General features: G+C 34.9%; 1 protein-coding gene across 1 annotated transcript in view; it reads left to right on the top strand.

The window, feature by feature from the left end:
- The window catches only part of MEIKIN (meiotic kinetochore factor), a gene marked incomplete at both ends in the record, with an annotated part of 128298 nt that overhangs the window by 87730 nt on the left and 19958 nt on the right, over window positions 1-20610 (top strand). The window contains one exon of the mRNA XM_081298189.1: window positions 1424-1531. Coding sequence (XP_081154315.1) covers window positions 1424-1531 — 108 coding nt within the window. The remainder of the gene's footprint in view (window positions 1-1423; window positions 1532-20610) is intronic.

The raw sequence follows: 20610 nt of genomic DNA, 5'->3' as shown, positions 1-20610 counted from the left end.
GGCCACTTTTACTTGGCATAATGTTTTAAAATTCATCTATATTATGGCATTTTTCAGTACTTCATTCCTTTTCTTTCATCAAATAATATCACAGTCTCTGGATATATATCACATTTTTTTTACTGATTTAGTTTATGGGCATTTCGGCTATTTTAACTTATTATCTATCATGAATAATATTGTTATGAACATTTATGTATGTTTTATGAGTATATGTTTTCATTTGTGTTGAGTATATATCTGGAAGTCATAGAATTGCTAGCTCATATGATAACTGTATGTTTAACACTTTTTTTAGTGGGCTCTTTAAAAAAGCAGGGGCTGGGGTGGTATCTCAGCAGTATAGTGCTTGCCTATCACATGCGAGGCACTGGGTTTGATCCTCAGCACCACATTAAAAAATAAATAAGTAAATAAAGGTATTATGTCCAACTACAGCTAAAAAATATTTAAGAAAATCAGTTTGAGCAATAATGCACAAACTACAATTCACTTATTTAAAATGTGTTATTCAGGGCTAGGATTGTGGCTCAGAGGTAGAGCGCTCGCCTAACGTGCGTGAGGCACTGGGCTCGATCCTCAGCACCACATAAATATAAAATAAAGATAAGGTGTCCACCTATAACTAAAAAATAAATATTTTTTTAAATTTGTTATTCAGTAGATTTTAGTATATGTATAGATATGTGCTATCATTCCCACAATCACTTTTAGAACATTTTTTATCACCTCAAAAAAGACACCTCATTTCCTTTACGTAACATCCCCTTGCTTTCCCACACCATTTCTCTGCCCTCTGTATTTGTAGGTTTCCTTGTTCTGGACATTTCATATAAATGGAATTATATAATATATTATCTTTTGTGACTAATTCATTTAGCATAATATTTTTAGGTTTCATCCATATACCGGCATGTTTCAGTATTTCATTCCTTTTCCTGACTGAGTAATATTCCATTGTATTGATAAAAATTGTGTTAATGGAAGTTTTAGTTTTTAGTTGTTTCCATCTATGACTATTAAAAATAATGTTTTTATAAATACTTGTGTAAAAGCTTTTGTGTGGACATCTTTTTATTTCTCTTTGGTATATATACCTAGGAGTAGAAGTGTCCATAAGGTACTGTTGCCAGGTCATCAAATTTCACTTAGTAAGCGTTTGATGAATATTTATTGAACAAATTAATGGGGAAAAGTATAGTATAGCAAATAAAGATTCTTGTTTGAAAATAAGTTTAAATCAAGAGTAACATAATCTTAAGCATGCCAAAAGTTGGTAATTATATTCATTCAGATAAAATTGTTCATTTGTTAAGTTCATAAGAAAATGCTTCCAATAAGATAGTATTTATAACTTTATTTTAATTGCTTAGAAATAATTGTTTTTGAAACCTCTCTGAAACAGTAACATAATCTTTTATAGATTAATTTGTCTTCAGTACAAAAGGCACCTTTTGAAGAACTCTTTCCAAATATCAGCAATTATGTAAACTCAGATGAAATTGTTCCTGTGTCAAATTCTTCAAATGAGGTAACATTTTCAATTTTTTCTGCAATTACTGAAAAAATTATTGTTCTATTTTGTATATGAGATATTTTGTATATGAGTTACTTGGAGGAATCTATTAATTCAGTTAAGGGTAACATCATTTACATGTGTCTAAAGAAGAAAGAACCCCTTATCAAATTTCCGAACATTTCTTTAGTTCTGTGTGTTTCCTTTTTATTTTGCTGACAGAATCTTTTGATGAGCAAAAGGTTTTAAATTTCTTGAAGTCTAATTTGTTTATTTTTTCTTTTGTAGTTTGTGCCTTTGGTGTCATATGCAGGAAATCATTGCTAAATCAAATGTCATAAAGTCTTTTCCTTGTCTCTTCAGTTTTGTTGTTTTTAAGACTTACATTTAAGTATTTGATCTATTTGAATTAATTTTTGTGTATGATGTTAGTCTGACTTAATTATTTTACATATGGATATTCAATTTTACTAGCTGTTTATGAAGAGATTATTTTTTCCATTGAGTAGACTTGGTACCCTTGTCAAAAATCATTCAAACAGGGCTGGAGATGTGGCTCAGTGGTAGAGCACTTGCCTAAGACATGTGCGGCCCTGGGTTCAATTCTCAGGATCACATATAAAATAAAATAAAGGTCTATTAAAAAATCATTCAAACAGCTGGGTGTGGTGGTGCACACCTGTAATCCCAGTGACTCAGGAAGCTGAGGTAGAACTCTCAGTTTCAAAGATAGCCTCAGCAACTTAGCAAGGCCTTCAGCAATTTAGCAAGACTGTGTCTTAGAATAAAAAAGATCTAAGAATGTGGCTTAGTGGGTTCATTCCCCAGTGCTCCTGGGTTCACTCCCCAGTACCAAAACAAATCAACAAACCAAGAAACAAACAAACATCACTCAAACATAAATGCAAGGCTTATTTCCAGTCTTCCCTATTTCATAGGTCTGTGTGTGTATCTTTTTTTGAGGGGGATGTATTGGAGATTGAACCCACGGGCTCTTTGTCATTCACCTACATACTGAGCTCTTTTTTATTTTGAGCAGAGTCTCACTAAGTTGCTTAGACTGGTCTCAAACTTGCAATCCTCCTGCCTCAGTCTCCCTAGTTACTGCAATTACAGGCATGACTATATGTCTGTCTTTATGCCAGCACCATACTGTTTGGGTTATTGTAGTTTTGTAGTATGTTTTGAAGTCCTCTTGCTTTTTTGTTCTTTCTCAGAATTGTTTTGGCTTTTGGGGGTCCCTTGAGGTTCCATATGAATTTTAGAATGAATTTTTCTGTTTCTACAAAAAATGCTTTTGGATTTTAATAGGAATTACATTGAATCTGTAGATCACTTTGGATAATAATGACACTTTAACAATATTAAGTCTTCTAATCCATGAACATGGAATGTGTTTCCATTTATTATCATCTCAGGTTTCTTTCACTAATGTTTTGTTGTTTTCATTATGTAAGTCTTTGTATAACTTCTTTGGTTAATTCTAATAATACTTTTGTAGTTTTGTAGTATGTTTTGAAGTGCAACTAATTTTTATGGTGACTTTATAGCCTGCTATGTTGCTAAATGTGTTTATTCTAACAGATTTTTAATGGAATCTTTAGAATTTCAACATATGAATTATATCAAGTGTGAACAGAGATAATTTTACTTTTTTTTTTTTAGAGAGAGAGGGAGAGAGATATTTTTTTTTTAGCGATAGTGCATTCACCTGGCATGCGCAGGGAGCTGAGGATCGAACCCAGCGCCCCATGCATGCCAGGTGAGCACGCTACCGCTTGAACCACATCCCCAGCCCAATTTTATATATGTAATAAACACCACAAAACATTGTTGTTATTCTGATTAAAGAACTAAATTTTTAAAAGTTTTTAATATGAAAAAAACTATGTATTTACCTTAGTAATTACTTTTGTAGTATTCTTTATTCCTCTCTGTAGACCCAGATTTTTATTTGGTATTATTTTTTTTCTCCCTAAGGGACTTTCTTTAACATTTCTTATACTTTGGCTACACTAATAGCTAGTTCTTTCTGCTTTTTATAACTAAAAAGTCTTTGGTTTTGCTTTCATCTTTGAAAATTATTGTTGTTATGTTTTGAATACAAGGCGTCTGCCCAAAAGATGATGTGTTGAGCAGTGCAGAAATGTTCAGAGGTAAAGTGATTAGATTACAAGCACAGTAACCTCACAGTGGATTAATCCATTTGATTGGTAATAATTTGAAAGAACTACTGTATGGTAATGGCAGGCAGGTAGAGTATGACTGGAGGAAATAGGTCACTGGGAGTGTATCCTTGAGGATTATTTTGTTTCTGGCTCCTTGCATTTTCTCTTGCACACACTTTCTGTCTTCTTCCCCTTCCCCCTCCCTTCATTCCCCTACTCTCCCCTCCCCTCGTCTCCTCTCTCTACTTTTTTCTTTCTTTCCTTTTCTCCTCTCCTCTCCTCCCCTTCCTGGCTGTCAGGAGCTGAGTAGCTTTTCTCCTCAATGCCCTTCTGTCATGATGTCCTGAGTTACCTTGGGCCCAGAACAATAAGAGTCAATTGACAGGGGCTGGGGATGTGGCTCAAGCAGTAGTGAGCTCGCCTGGCATGCGTGCGGCCCAGGTTCCATCCTCAGCACCACACACAAACAAAGATGTTTTGTTCACCGAAAACTAAAAAATAAATATTAAAAAAATTCTCTCTCTCTCCCCCTATCTGTCTATCTCTCCTCTCTCTCTCTTTTTTTTTTTTCAAGAGTCAATTGACAGAAAGAACCTCCTCAACCCATAAGCCCAAAATAACCTTCTTCTCCAAGTTGTTCTTGTTGTGTATTTTGGTCTCAGCAATGAAAAGCCAACTAATACAGTTGTACTAGATGTAGATTTCCAGGCTGATAATTAAAAAAAAATACTTAAAAAATGTTGCCCTAGTGAGGTTCAAGGGCACATGCCTGTAATCGGGAGGCTGAGGCAGGAGGGTTGCAGCTTCAAAGCCAGCCTCAGCAATTTAGCAAGGCCCTAAGCAACTTGGTGAGAACCTGTCTCTAAATAAAATATAAAAAGGGCAGGAGGTGTGGCTCAGTGGTTAAGCACCCCTGTGTTCAATCCCTACTTCCAAAAAAAAAATGTTGCCCAAGAAATCTAGCATCATCCTTATCTTTGTTCCCTAGCACATAAACATTTATTTTTTTTCTCTGATTTTAAGATTTTTCCTTTTTTAGTACTTTTGAGTAATTTGATTATGATACATCTTGGTGTAACTTTCTGCATATTTTTTATACTTCAGTTTCTTTAGCTACTAGTATCTCCCTCCTCTCTCCCTCCCCCCCCTCCTTCCCCCCCCCCCCGCTTCCTTACAGTCAAGTTTGGGAAGTTTTCAGCAACTCTACCTTAAAATTAAAATGTCTTTTCTGATATTGATATTCTTTTCACTTAAAAAATATATTTTCTCTCATGTTTTTTATTTTGGATAGTTTTAAAGTTCACAAATAATTTCTTTTATAGTGTTCAGTATGATGTCAAACCCTTTCAGTGTATTTTTCATCTTATAGTTTTCAGTCCCAGAAAATAATTTTAAGTCTTTTTTGTCTTTCACGTCTCTATTTAACTTTTCAAACACACAGAATATTAAACTAGCTGTTTTAATGTCCTTCTATGATCATTTTATCATTCATGTCTACTCTGAGGTCAATTATTAATTGATTTTTGGTCATGTTTTTCTGCTTCTTTTCCTGCATGGCAATCTTTGATTAGATTCTAATCATTAATGGATAATTTTGTATTTATTCATATCTTTTTGAGCTTTGTTCTGAAAGAAAGTTTAAAACTATTTAATTCTTTCAGGTTTTTCCTTTAAGGTTTATTAGATCTGCAGTTGTTCAATCTACAACAGTTATTCCCCATGACTAAAGTATGACCTTCCTGAGAATTTTCAACTCAATATTTTATGAATTACGAGGTTTCCCAGTCTGGCTTGTGGGAATAAGCACTTTTCTCCCTCCTGTGTCAGCACCAGTGCTAATCTTCCAAATCTTTTCAGATGGCTTTTTTCCTGTCCTCAGGTTGTCCCATAAAGCATGCCCTGATCCATAAAAGGGAACCCTCTACATGTTGCTGACCTTCTCTCTCTGCTCAGCTCTTTCCCGTATTATTCTGTCCTATAATCCAAGCTGCCTTAGTTTACCCAGCCCATGGGCTCCATTTTCTCAAGGCATGGAGTCTGTTTGTCTCTGCCTTAATTCACCCTCATTAGACTATAGCCTGGAAATTCTCTTAAGGCAATGTTGGAGCAGCTGTAAGGCCCACTTTGTTTTCTAACTCTTTGAGATTATTGTCCTTAATTGTCTGATATTCAGTTTCTTGAAAATTGTTGTTTTATATATTTTGTCTGGTTTATTTTGATTGCCTCAATCAAAAGGATAAATCTATTCCTTTTTATTTTATCTTGGCAGAAGCAGAAAATTTTGAATCTGTTAATTTTTTTTCTAGTAACCCTCAGTAGTCATGAACACATGAGGAAAGGAGAACTGTTTGGATCTGTAATAATATTTTGGCTTCAGGTTGGTTTGGAGGACAAAAGGTAAAAATAATTGAGGTTACTGACAAGAGAGTGCTTAAAATTATGAACCACATTATCTAAATTGGAAAGAGAAAAAAGCATAGGTAGGATAGGGGACTGATGTGTAAAGCAGTTAATACTTAGGAGATCAAAGGACAGATATGAAAGCCAGGTGAAAGAGTGAAAAAGCTAGAAATATCAGAGACTGAAATAATTTAATTTTATTTTTCTTAAGTTAAAGCACTTCTGACTAGTGACAAAAGCAGAATGTGACCATGGAAAGGAATAGCTCAAGTGAAATTCAAATTAACCTCGATGAAATTGAAGGTGGCCAAACAGCTGAAAAGAGAGGTGTTTACATGGGTATTAATGTTGCCCAGAATAACAGAGGACATTGAGGTGCCAAAAACTGAAGTATTCCCTGAATTCAATAAAATGAATATAAAATCCTTTAGGTGAAAATTATAACAAATATTTGAGGGTGATGCAGTAAAACAGCACAAGTATTAATTTGAAGACAGAAGTACAAAATTTTTGAGAGATAAATTTTACTTACCCCAACAGTACTGAGCTGATGGGCCTAGAAGAAGGAACAAGGAACTTAAGAAATGACTTGATCTTTATTTTCCTTTTATACCATCTGTGAAAGAAGATACTCTCCTTTGAGAATTATCTTTTTCTGAATTTTGTATTTTGGCAGTGATATTTTAAATTTTCAATAATTTTAAAAATATTTTAGTTACGTAGTATTTTATGATATAACGTCATGTCAGCTATCTCAAAGAGTACTAATTTGTATTTCAGAGAATTCTTTGGATTGATCTTCTTTTGGATCTTTTGAGCTTCAGAAATCTGGATGTCTAGATCCCTCCTCAGGATGGGGTTTTTAGTCAGAATTTCTTTATATGAGGTTTCTGGCCTACCCCCCAATCTTTCTCTCTCATCCTCTAGGACTCCCAAAATTTAAGTATTTATATGACTTAATGGTGTTTCCTCAAGCTGTCTTCATTTTTTTCATTCTTTATTTCTTTTTTTCCTCTAATTGGCTAATTTCAAATAACCTGTCCTGGACTCATGAATCCTTTTTTTTGCATGATTTAAGCTCTATATAGAATTCTTCAGCTCCATTTTTATATTCTCCATTTCCAGAATTTCACTTTTATGCTTTCTGTTTCTTTATTAAACTTCTAATATTGTTTATGCTTTGTTTTACTAATTTTGTTTAATTATTCATCTGTGCTTTATTGCATCTCATTGGGCCTCCTTAAAAATAATTATTTTTAATTATTTTCCAGGCATTTCATAGATCTTCATTTTTGTGGGGTCAGTTACTGGAGTTTTATTAGATTACTTTGGTAGTATCGTGTTTGCCTTATTCTTTGTTATCTGTGTATCTGTGCATTAGTGTCTATTATCAAAGGATCCCAGAAAAAAGACCAACCCAAGGTAGAATTCCCCAAGATACATTGCAGTCAAGTTGTCAACAGAGAGAATGTTGAAAGCAGAAAGAGAAAACAGACTTTTTGTATACAAGGAAACCCTCACAAGCCTATCACTGAACTTCTCAACAGAAATCTTGCAAGACAGGAGTTGGAGAAGATCGTGTATTAGAGGAAGAATGCACTTCCCATATGGTCCTCAGCTCAGTATTTTAAAAGCAGGAAGACTGCTTCTCAGTGAGGTGGATAACTGAGGAAATTCACTGAAATTAAATGTTAGACAATAGAAAAATTATAAAGACACAGAAAGTTGGAAGCTTTGAAAGAAATAATGTGTTAGAGATGCACCAGTGGCAGCAGCACCAGCAGAGCCACCAACCCACAGCAGAGCGGAGGGATAGCACAGGCAGAAAGAGAGAAAAGCATACAAATAAAATTGGTTTGGGGGAACCTGTGGAACAGAGAGGGAGGCTGATCTTAATGGACCCAGAGATGATAGGGGAAGTTGTTGAATAAAAAGCAACAATAATCACTCGTCCCACATCAGATAGTCCATTAGGAACCAGAGTCACCACAGCAGTGGGAACAATTTTTAAGTGACCACACAACAGTGAACAGAAGTGGGAGACAGGGAATTCATAAAGAAAGTGCCAGCCTGACACAGCAGTCCCCAATATGGGGTCCAGAGTGGAACTGGGCCAGCATGATTGAAACAGACAGAGAAATTTGTGCCAAGGACAGTGGAATACTGGACAGAAAGAAAACTGTCTTTTATTGCTGGTATCCCATATGGCTACGGGGAAGACTCCAATAACTGGCCAGACAGATATGTCTGCACTCCAAGTCTGATCCTGAGTAGTTCACATCCATGGCAGTGAACGTGAGACCTGTGGAGGTTTAGACTCCTCACCCTAATAGTGGAATTTTCAGAAGACCGCTGTAACCCAAATGTCCAGTAGAGATCCTCAGCAACAGGGGTGTGTGAATCAAACCTTAAATATTCACTGACAGAGTTCCAAAGGTCAACCAAGACTAAATTCCAACTGCTGGAATTCACAATTTAGAACTCTGCACCAGCCCCACTGTGGAAATACATCATTTTTCAGCATTCTGAAGTCTATACGATCCTATACTGGGAGATGGGAAGCTGAGAGCTACAACAACCAGCTTTGGTTTCTGGCCACAGTGGCTGGCAGGTTGATGAAAAACACAAAGACATCAGACTTCCATGTATTTCTCTACACATTTTTTTCACATAGTTTTTCTTAACCTTCATTTTATAATTTATTTTTATGTGGTGCTGAGGATTGAACTCAGGGCTCACATGTGCTAGACAAGCACTCTAAGGCTGAGCCAAAACCCCAGCCCCTTTTTTCACATAATTTCACTTTCATTTTAATTGCTTCCTTCTTCTCTGGTTTATTATTTAGCCTTGGTTGTTTATTTATTTTACCTTGCTTTGGGGCAAAATAATGGCCAAATGTTCTTGTTCCTTCTTCCTCTCTTTCTTATATTATTTTTAATTATTTGTTACTTCTCCTTCTTTATAGCCATCATCTGTTACTTAACTCCTGCTTATCCTGTGTTCACTTTTTAAATATATCTAACTTTTGCTTGCTTTCCCACCTTATTCACAATTCACTTAAGAAATTATATAGTTTACGTAATTCCTGTCTCATTCATGTTGTTGTGTTTATTAATACAGTGGGTAGCATAGTAAACACCTTCTATTTAATGTCTTAACAAGTTTATGGTTGTTTATTTTTGGTCTTGTTGTTAAACACTGACCCTACTACTCCTATACAGGTGGTAATTAGTGTTATAAAAGTCAAAGTAGACACTGGACATTTATTTTAAGGTTGTACATTGGTTGCTAATATTATTACTATTCCTTGCACTCATACCTCCACCCCCAGCTTCAACATTCTCTGTGAGAGGCTGGGAAGTGATTGAGACACTTAAGATTCACAGAATAGAGATCCTGTTGCTAAGCATCACTCGGAACTAAGCCAAGAGCAGTGAAACTCACTCCACACACAAACTAGCCCCACTCATTGACAAATTTCTAGAAACATATGACTTGTCCAAATTGAACTAGGAAGATATAGAAATTCTAAACAGACCAATATCAAGCAATGAAATTGAAACAGCAACTAAAAGCCTTCCAACAAAGAAAAGCCCAGGATAGATGGATTCTCAGCTGAATTCTACCAGACCTTAAAAGAACTAACCCCAGTCTTTCTCAAATTATTCCATGAAATTGAAAGGAAAAGGACATCCCAAATACATTCTGTAAAGCCAGTATAAACCTGATATCAAAACCAGACAAAGACATATCAAGGGGAAAAATCCCCACAAACCAATATCCATGATGAACATAGATGTCAAAATTCTTAATAATTATTAGCAAAACCAAAATCCTTAGCAAGAAGAATGAAGCAGGTGGCATCACTATACCAGACCTTAAATGATAACACAGAGCTATAATAACAAAAACGACATGGTACTGGCATCAAAATAGACTGGTAGACCAGTGGTACAGAATAGAGAACATAGAGACAAACCCACATAAATACAGTTATCTTATATTAGACAAAGTCTCCAAAAACATATATTGGAGAAAAGATAGCCTCTTCAACAAATGGTGCTATGAAAACTGGAAATCCATATGCAACAAAATGAAATTAAACCCCTATCTCTCATCATGCACAAAACTCAATTCAAAGTGGATCAGTAACCTAGGAAATAAACCAGAGACCCTGCATCTAATAAAAGAAAAAGGGCCAGATCTACATCATGTTGGTTTAGGCCTCTACTTCCTTAATAAGATTCCTGTAACTCAAGAATTAAAATTAAGAATCAATAAATGGGGTGGATTCAAACTCAAAAGCTTCTCAGCAAAAGAAAGAATCAGTGAGATGAATAGAGAGCATACATTTTGGAAGCAAATTTTTATCACATGCACATCAAATAGAGTACTAATCTCTAAGATATATAAAGAACTCAAAAATCTTAACACCAAAAATCCAAATAACCCAATAAGTAAATGGGCCAAGGAACTGAACAGACATTTCTCAGAAGATGATGTACAATCAATCAACAAATATATGCAAATGTTCAACATCTCTAGCAATTAGAGAAATGCAAATCAAAACTATTCAAGATTTCCTCTCACTCCAGTCAGAATAGTAGTATTAAGAATACAAACAAGGCAAGGGTGTGGGGAAAAGGGCACACTCTTATATTGCTGGTGGGACTTCAAATTGGTGCAACCAATATGGAAAGAATTATAGAGATTCCTTGGAAAGCTAGGAATGGAACCACCATTTGACCCAGCTATCCCACTCCTCAGTTTATATCCAAAGGACTTTTAAAAAGCATACTACCAAGACACAGCCACATCAATGTTTATAGCAGTACAATTCACAATAGCTAAATTGTGGATCCAACCTAGATGCCCTTCAGTAGATGAATGTATAAAGAAAATGTGGTATATATACACAATGGAATATTACTCAGCATTAAAAGAGAATAAAATCATGGCATTTGCAGATAAATGGATGGAGTTGGAGAATATAATGCCAAGTGAAGTAAGCCAATCCCCCCAAAAAAATGCTGAATGTCTTCTCTGATATAAGGATGCTGATTCACAATGGGAATGGAGGATATCATGGGAGGAATAGACAAACTTTAGATAGGGCAAAGGGGGAGGGAGGCGAAGGGAGGGAGCATGGGGATTGGAAAGACAGTATAATGAGACAGACATCATTACCCTGAGTACATGTATGAAAACACAAATAGTATGACTCTACTTTGTGTTCAACCAGAGACATGAAAAATTGTGCCCTTTGTGTAATATGAATTGAATTGCATTCTGATATCATATAACTAATTAGAATAAAAAATAATTATTAGCAAACTGCATTCAAAAACACATCAAGAGCTGGGCACAGTGGTGTAACACCTGTAATTCCAGTGTCTTAGGAGGCTGAAGTAGGAGGATCACAAGTTCAAAGCCAGCCTCAGCAATTTGGCAAGGCTGTAAGCAACTTGGTGAGGCTGTAAGCACTTAGCAAGACCCTGTCTTAAAATAAAAAATAAAGGGCTGGGGTTGTGGCTCAGTGGTAGAGCACTCGCTAGCATGTGTGAGGCACTGGGTTTGATCCTCAGCACCACATAAAAATAAATGAATAAAATAAAGGTATTGTGTCCAACTACGACTAAAAAAATTAAAATAAATAAATAAGTAAATAAGAAAGGCTGGGGATGTTGATCAGTGGTTAAGCATTCCTGGGTTCAATCTCTGCTTCCAAAAAAAAAAAAATCAAGAAGATAATACACCAAATCAAGTGGGTTTTGTTCCAGGGATGCAATGTTGGTTCAACATATGCAAATCAATAAATATTATATGCCAAATAAATGGAATTAAGGACAAGAATCATACAATCATTTTATTTCAATAGATGCAGAAAAGGCCCTTGATAAAATCTGTCATCCATTCATGTAAAAATACTAAAGAAACTAGGAATAGAAGAAACTTACCTTAACATTATAAAGGGTATATATGACAAACCCAAAACAACAGATAATAAATAAAACAGAAAGCAGTTCCTCTGAAGTCAGGAAGAAGACAAGGATGTACACAGTCACTATTCTTTTTTTTTTTAGAGAGAGAGAGAGAATTTTAATATTTATTTTATTTTTTTTTAGTATTTGGTGGACATCTTTGTTTGTATGTGGTGCTGAGGATCGAACCTGGTAGGCAAGCGCGCTACCACTTGAGCCACATCCCCAGCCCAACAATCACTATTCTGATTCAACATAGTTCTTGAAAATGAAGCCAGATCAATCAGGCAAGAGAAGAAAAAGGGATACAAATAGGAAAAGAAGATGTCAAATTATCTCTGGAGATAACATGATACTTTATCTAGAAGGGCCTGAAAAAAAAAACACTAGAAGACTAGAAGAGTCAATAACTGACTTGAGATAAGTAGCAGAATACAAGATCAACATTCAAAAATCAACAGCTTTCCTATACTCTAATAGTGATTCTGTCAAGAAAGAAATCATGAGAACTATTCCATTCACAATAACTTCAAAATAATAAAAATACTTGGGAATTAATCTAACCAAGGAAATGAGTAACCTATTCAAGGAGAATTATAGAGTTCTGAAAAAAGAAATTGAAGACCTTTGAAGATACAAAGACCTGCCGTGCTCTTGGATAGGCAGAATTAATATTGTCACAATGGCCATAATACTACCAGGCAGAGTGGTGCACACCTATAATATCCTTGTTCAGGAGGCTAAGGCAGGAAGATGTTCAAAGCCAGCTTTAGCAACTTAGTGATGCCCTAAGTAACTTAGCAAGACCCCATTTCAAAATAAATAATAAAAATGGCTGGGGATGTGTGTCATTGCTACCAGGATTGAACCCAGTTGAGAAAATGGAAGGAGAATAGGAGAAGGGAGGAAGGAAGGGAACATGGGTCCACCGTGGACTGAAATGGAGTAAATTCCGTGCATGTATTAGTTTGTCGAAATAAATCCAACTATTACCATATTATGATAATGTACCAATAAAAGAAAAAAAAGAAACCTTGCAAGCCAAGAGGAAATGGGATGTTGTAAGCAAAATGCTGAAAGAAGAAGAAGAAAAAAAACTGCCAACTAAGAATACTGTATCTGGAAAAGCTGTTATTTAGAAATGTAAAGACAAAAATATTTCCTGTCAAAGATTGTTGGAGTTCAACACAAGGCTCCCACCAGAAATGCTAAAATGAATTCTTCAAGTTAAAATAGAGACAAATTAACAATCTGAATATATACTAAAATGTAAAAGTCACTGATAAATTCCAAATATTCTATTAATGTGGATTGTATATAAATCACTTAACTCCAGTATAAACAGAAGATTATTAAAAAATAAGCATCGTTGGGCTGGGGATGTAGCTCAAGCGGTAGTGCGCTCGCCTGGCATGCGTGCGGCCCGGGTTCGATCCTCAGCACCACATACCAACAAAGATGTTGTGTCCGCCGAGAACTAAAAAATAAATATTAAAAATCTCTCTCTCTCTCTCTCTCTCTCTCTCTCTCTCTCTCTCTCTCTCTCTCCTCTCTCACTCTCTCTTTAAAAAAAAAGCATCATTGAAATAATTTATCAGTGAATACACAATATAAAAAGTTGTAAAATGTGACATCAAAAGCTATGAAGGCAGGGAGGAAAACTGTAGAATTATAAAATGATTCAAGTTATATTATTACCAATTTTAAAACAGAATATTATACATATATGATGTTTTATATAAGACCCATGGTAACCACAAAGAAAAAAAAATTAGAGGAGAGGGGCTGGTGTTGTGGCTCAGTGGTAGAGCACTTGCCTGGCATGTGTGAGGAACTGGGTTCGATCCTTAGCACTACGTATAAATAAATTTTTAAAAAGGTATTTAAAAATTAGGTAGATACACAAAAGATAAATAAAAAGTAATCACATAATACCCTGTTTCAAAAATGGAAACAACATATCAAAACTTATCAGATGCTGTAAAATAATTCTAAGTTGGAAAATAACAGAAGAAAAAGTAGGCCCAAATCTTCATCATGTTGGCTAAGGGTCTGACTTCCTTAACAAGACTCCTAAAGTGCAAGAACTAAAATCAAAAATCAATAAATGGGATGGATTCAAACTTCTCACGAAAGAAAACAACATGAAGAGAAAGCCTATAGAATGGGAGAAAATTTTTACCACATACACCTCTGAGCGCTAATCTTCAGGATATATAAAGAACTCAAAAAACTTAACAGCAAAAAAACCCCAAAACAAACAAACAAAAAAAACCCATTCAATAAATGGCTAAGGAACTGAACAGACACTTCTCAAAAGAATAAATGCAATCAATTAATAAATATATGAAAAAAATTATCTCTAACAATTAGAGAAATGCAAATCAAAACTACTCTGATTTCATATCACTCCAGTCAGAAAGGCAATTATCAAGATACAAGTAATAATAAGTGTTGGCAAGGATGTGGGGGAAAAGTACACTCATACATTGCTGGTGGGATGGCAAATTGGTGCAACTGCTCAGGAAAGCAGTATGGAGATTCCTCATAAAACTTGGAAAGGAACCACTATTTGACCCAACTATCCCACTCCTTGGTTTGTATCCAAAGGACTTAAAATCAGCATACTACATTGATGCAGCCACATCAATGTTTACAGCAGCTCAATTCACAATAGCTAAACTATGGAACCAACCTAGGTGCACTTCAGTAGATGAATGGATAAAGAAACTGTGGTACATATACACAAGGGAATATTACTCAGCCTTAAAAAGAATGAAATTATGGCATTTGCAGGTAAATAGATGGAGCTGGAGAATATCATGCTAAGTGAAATAAGCCAACCCCCTAAAACCCCTAAATCTCTGATAAAAGGATGCTGATCCATAATTGCAGGGGGTAGGGAATAATGGAGGAACATTGGAGTGCTCAGAGAGGAGTGGAGGGTGTGTAGGGGTAGGAAGGTTGGTGGAATAAGATAGTCATTATTGCCCTTTATACATGTATGATTGCACGACAAGTGTGACTCTGCCAGAGAAATGAGAGGTTCTGCTCCATTTGTATACAATGTGTCAAAATACATTGCACTGTCATGCATAATTAATTAGAATAAATTTTTTTAAAAAGAACTGAAGGGAGGAATAGCAGTACAATAATAGTAGACTTGACTTTCAACTATGGAAGAACATCCAGACAAATCAGTAAGCAAATATAGTGGACTTAATACTAACAGATATATACAGGACCTTTTTGCCTAACAGCAGCATATTCTTCACAAGGGCACACTCCAGAATAGATCATGTCAGACTACAAAATAAATCTCAACAGATTTTAAAAGATTGGAATAATCTCAAATATCTTTTCTGACAGCAGTGGTATAAAACTAGAAATCACTAGAAATGAATTTTTTGAATATTCACAAATATATGGAAATTAAGCAGAGCAGTCCTAAACAACCAATGGGACAAAAAAAAACAGAAAGAAAGTTAAAAATTATGCTAGACAAACAAAAATGGAAACAACATACCAAAACTTATTAGATGCTGTAAAATAATTCTAGGTGGAAAATAATAGTGATATGTCTACGTGAGGTAAAATGAACATTCTCAAGTTAACAACCTTCTCCACACTTCAAGGAACTCAAAAAAGAACTAAGTCCAAAGTTAGAAAAAGGGAAGAAAAATAGAGTTTAGAATGGAAGTAAATGAAAAGGAGAGTATAAGACAATAGGAAAGTTCAATAAACTAATACTTGTTTTAATTAAATGGTAAAATTACACAAACTTTAGTTAGGCTGAGAAAAAAAGAGAAAGGACTCAAAATTATAAATAAAATGGAGGCATTGTAATTGATAGCTCAGAGATATAAAGCAGCATAAGAAGACAACAAGTACAATGATTTGGATAACCTAGAAGAAATAATTTCTATAAATTTATAACCTTCAAAGACTCTATCATGAAGATATAGAAAATCTCAATAGACCAATGACAAATACAGAGTTTGAATCAGTAATTTAATACTTATAAACAAAAGTCCAGGACTAGATGTCTTCATGAATAAATTGAACTGAATATTTCCAAGAAGCAAAGTCAATCCTTATCAAAGTATTCCAAAGTATTGTGGAGGAGGACACACTTCCAAACTCATTTTTTGAGGCCAACATTACTCTCCTACTAAAGCCACATAAAGACACTATGAGAAAATAAATTATAATCCAATTTTTAAGATGAGGTATAGATGCAAAAATCCTCAACATAATTCCAGCAAAGTTCAACAGCACATTTAATATACCATGATCAAAAGAAATTTTTGCCAGGGGTGGAGGATGAGCCATTATAAAAAAAATCAATTAATGTGATATTTCAACAGAGTGAAGAGCAAAAACTATATGACAAAATTTGACAGTCTTTCCTGATAAAAAAAATTGCTGATAAATTAGAATGTACCTCAATAACAACAGAAAGGGCAAATATGCTAAACCCAAGCTAACCTAATGTTGAGTGGGGAAACTGGATGTATTTCCTCTAAGATCAGGAATAAGACAAGTGTGCCCCACTCTTGGTACCTCTATTTAGCATAGTGCCAGAAATCCTAACCAGAGCAATGAGGAAGCAAAAAGAAATCAAAGATATCTAGGTTGGAAAGGAAGGAGTTAACTTGTTTCTGTTTGCAGATAACATGATCTTATACATTAAAAACTTCTGAGATTCCACTAAAAAACTGTTAGAACTAATTAATTCAGCAATAATATTACAGGATGTCAAATCAATGTTTGAAAATCAGTCATACTTCAATACATGAACAGTGAGCTACTCGAAAAATAAATCATGAAGATAATTCCATTTATAATAGCACCAAAAAGAACAAAATTCTCAGAAATAAATCGAAACCAAAGAAGTAAAACTCTATGCACTGAAAGTTATGAGCTATTCATGAAAGAAATTGAAGAAGACATATAAATGGAAAGATATCACATTTTATAGATTGGAAGAATTAATATTGTTGAAATATCCAAATATCAAAGCAATCTAAGATTTCATACATTCTTTATAAATTCCTATGGCATTTTTGCAGAAATAGAAAAAGTAATCTTAAAATTCACATGGAACACCAAAGCCTCCAAATAGTTAAAGCAATGTTGAGAAAGAAGAACAAAGATGGAAATACCACACTCCTGATTAATTGATTGATTTTATATTTTTTTCTAATTTATTTACATTTTGGTACTAGGGATTGAACACTAAAGAAGTTTCTCCTGGAATCTTCTGCCTAGATCTAATAGAGTATACTGTTTCCCTCTGTACTTCAGGAACAGTTATCATCCTGGGATTTCCCTGTCCCATCATCCTGGGGATTTCCTTTGCTAATCTCCTGTTTCTCCTATAGCTTTTTATTTTTCCCTTACTTTAGAGGAGCTAATACTCCCACTAGCTTCCCGTGAAAGAGTACCTTACATAGAAATTGAGACCTTTCATTACTGAAACTGTTTTTATTTCATCTTCCTATTTGGTTGATAGTTTAGGCAGAAATTATTTTCTTTAGAATTTTTCCAGCATAACTTGATTGTAGTTCTAGCTTCTTGTGGTGGTATTTTGAGAAGTCATGTTGATGCCTAGTCTTTTTTTTTAAGTATTTTTTTAGTTTAGGTGGACACAATACCTTTATTTTATTTATTTATTTTTATGTGGTGCTGAGGATCAAACCCAGGGCCTCACCCACACCAGGCAAGCAATCTACTACTGAGCCAAAACCCCAGCCCCAATTCCTAGTCTTTAATTAATGACAAACTATTACTCTGTGGAAGACAAAAGAATTTTCTCCTTGACCTTGTGTTCTGAAATTTCATGATAATGTGCCTTCATATGGATCTTTTTCCATGTATTGTTCTAGAATACGGTGAGTTCTTTAATTCTGGAAAAATATGCACTTAGGTTTCACAAAATTTTTCAGATCATTTAATTGATATTATTTTTTAGTTTTTTGTTTAATTGATTTTATTTTTAAGTACATGACAGCAGAATGCATTACAATTTATTACACATATAGACCACAGTTTTTCATATCTTTGTATATAAAGCATGTTCAAGCCAATTCATGTCTTTATACATGTACTTTTTTGCATTACAATTATTATTACACATATATACCACATTTTTTCATATCTCTGTATATAAAGTAGGTTGACACCCAGTTCATGTCTTCATACATGTACTTTGGATAATGATGTCCATCACATTCCACCATCCTTGGTACTCCCCTGCCTCCTCCCTGTCCCTCCAACCCTTCTTTCCTATCTAGAATTCATCTATTCCTTCCATTTTTCCCCTCCCTACCCCACTATGTGTCAGCCTCCTTATATCAGGGAAAACATTCCGCATTTGTTTTTTTGGGATTGGCTAACTTCACTTAGCAATATCTTCTCCAAGGCCATTCATTTACCTGAAACTGCCATGATTTTATTATCTTTTATTACTGAGTAAAATTCCATTGTGTATATATGCCACATTTTTAATCCATTCATCTACTGAAGAGCATCTAGGTTGGCTCCACAGTGTAGCTATTGTGAATTGTGCTGCTGTAAACATTGATGTGGCTGTGTCCCTATAGTATGCTTGTTTTTAAGTCATTTCGGTATAGTCTGAGGAGAGGGATAGCTGGGTCAAATGGTTGTTGCATTCCCAGATTTCCAAGAAATCTCCATACTGCTTTTCACATTGGCTGCACCAATCTGCAGTCCCACCAGCAATGTATGAGTGTACCTTTTCCCCCATATCCTCACCAACACTTATTGTTGTTTGTCTTCATAATAGCTGTCATTCTGACTGGAGTGAGATGATATCTTAGAGTAGTTTTGATTTGCATTTCTCTGATTGCTAGAGATGATGAGCATTTTTTCATATATTTGTTGATTGATTGTATATCCTCTTCTGAGAAGTGTCTGTTCAGGTCCTTGCCTCATTTGTTGACTGGGTTATTTGTTTTTTCGGTGCTTAGCTTTGTGAGTTCTTTATATATCCTAGAGATTAGTGCTCTATCTGATGTGTGAAGGATAAAAATTTGCTCCCAGGAGGTAGGATCTCTGTTCACCTCACAGATTGTTTCTTTTGCTGAGAAGAAACTTTTTAGTTTAATTCCATCCCATTTATTCTTGGTTTTAATTCTTATGCTATTGGAGTCTTATTAAGGAAGTTGGGGCCTAATCCCACATGATGAAGATTAGGGCCTACTTTTCTTCTATTAGATGCAGAGTTTCTGGTTTAATTCTTAGGTCCTTGATCCATTTTGAGTTAAGTTTTGTGCATGGGGTTTAATTTCTTTTTGTTGCATATGGATCTCCAGTTTTCCCAGCACCATTTGTTGAAGATGCTGTCTTTTCTCCAGTGCACGTTTTTGGCACCTTTGTCTAATATAAGATAATTGTAATTTTGTGGGTTAGTGTCCTCTATTCTGTACCATTGGTCTACCAGTCTGTTTTGGTGCCAATACCATGCTGTTTTTGTTACTATTTCTCTGTAGTATAGTTTAACTTCTTATACACTGATGCCACCTGCTTCTCTCTTCCTGCTAAGGATTGCTTTAGCTATTCTGGGTCTCTTATTTTTCCAGATGAATTTCGTGATTGCTTTTTCTATTTCTATTGGGATTTTGATCGGAATTGCATTAAATCTGTACAATGCGTTTGGTAGTATGGTAATTTTGATAATATCAATTCTGCCTATCCAAGAGCAAGGTAGATCTTTTCATCTTTTCTCTATTTAGGGTTCTGTAGTTTTCATTGTATAGATATTTCACTTCTTTCATTAAGTTGATTGCCAAGTATCTTATTTTTTTTGAGATTATGTGAATTGGGGTAGTTTTCCTCATTTCCTTCTCAGAGGCTTTGTCACTGATATACAGAAATGCCTTTTTTATGGGTGTTTTTTATATCCTGCTACTTTGCTGAATTCATTTACTAGTTCTAGAAGTTTTCTGGTGGAGTTTTTTGGGTCTTCTAGGTATAGAATCATTGTCAGCAAATAGTGCTAATTTAAGTTCTTCTTTTGCTATATATGTCCCTTTGATTTCTTTTGACCGTCTAATTGCTCTGGCCAGTGTTTCAAGAACTAAGTTGAATAGAAGTGGTGAAAGAGGGCATACCTGTCTTGTTCCTGCTTTTAGAGGGAATGCCTTCAATTTTTCTCCATTTAGAATGATGTTGGCCTGAGGCTTAGTGTAGATAGCCTTTATGATGTTGAGATATGTTCCTTTATCCCTAGTTTTTCTAGTGTTTTGAACATAAAGGGGTGCTGTATTTTGTTAAATGCTTTTTCTGTGTCTATTGAGATGATCATATGATTATTATCTTTAAGTCTATTGATGTGATGAATTACCTTTATTGATTTCCATACTTTTAACCAATCTTGCATTCATGGGATAAATCCCATTTGATCATGGTGCATAATCTTTTTGATATGTTTTTGTATTCAATTTGCCAGAATTTTATTGAGAATTTTTGCATCTATGTTCATTAGAGATATTGGTCTGAAGTTTTCTTTCTTTAATGTGTC

Source organism: Spermophilus citellus (genome assembly GCF_964194105.1).
Source record: "Spermophilus citellus genome assembly, chromosome: 1".
In the NCBI taxonomy this organism is placed as follows: Eukaryota; Metazoa; Chordata; class Mammalia; order Rodentia; family Sciuridae; genus Spermophilus; species Spermophilus citellus.
The sequence above is the reverse complement of the archived record's forward strand: the minus strand, read 5'-3'. Positions and strand labels throughout refer to the sequence as shown.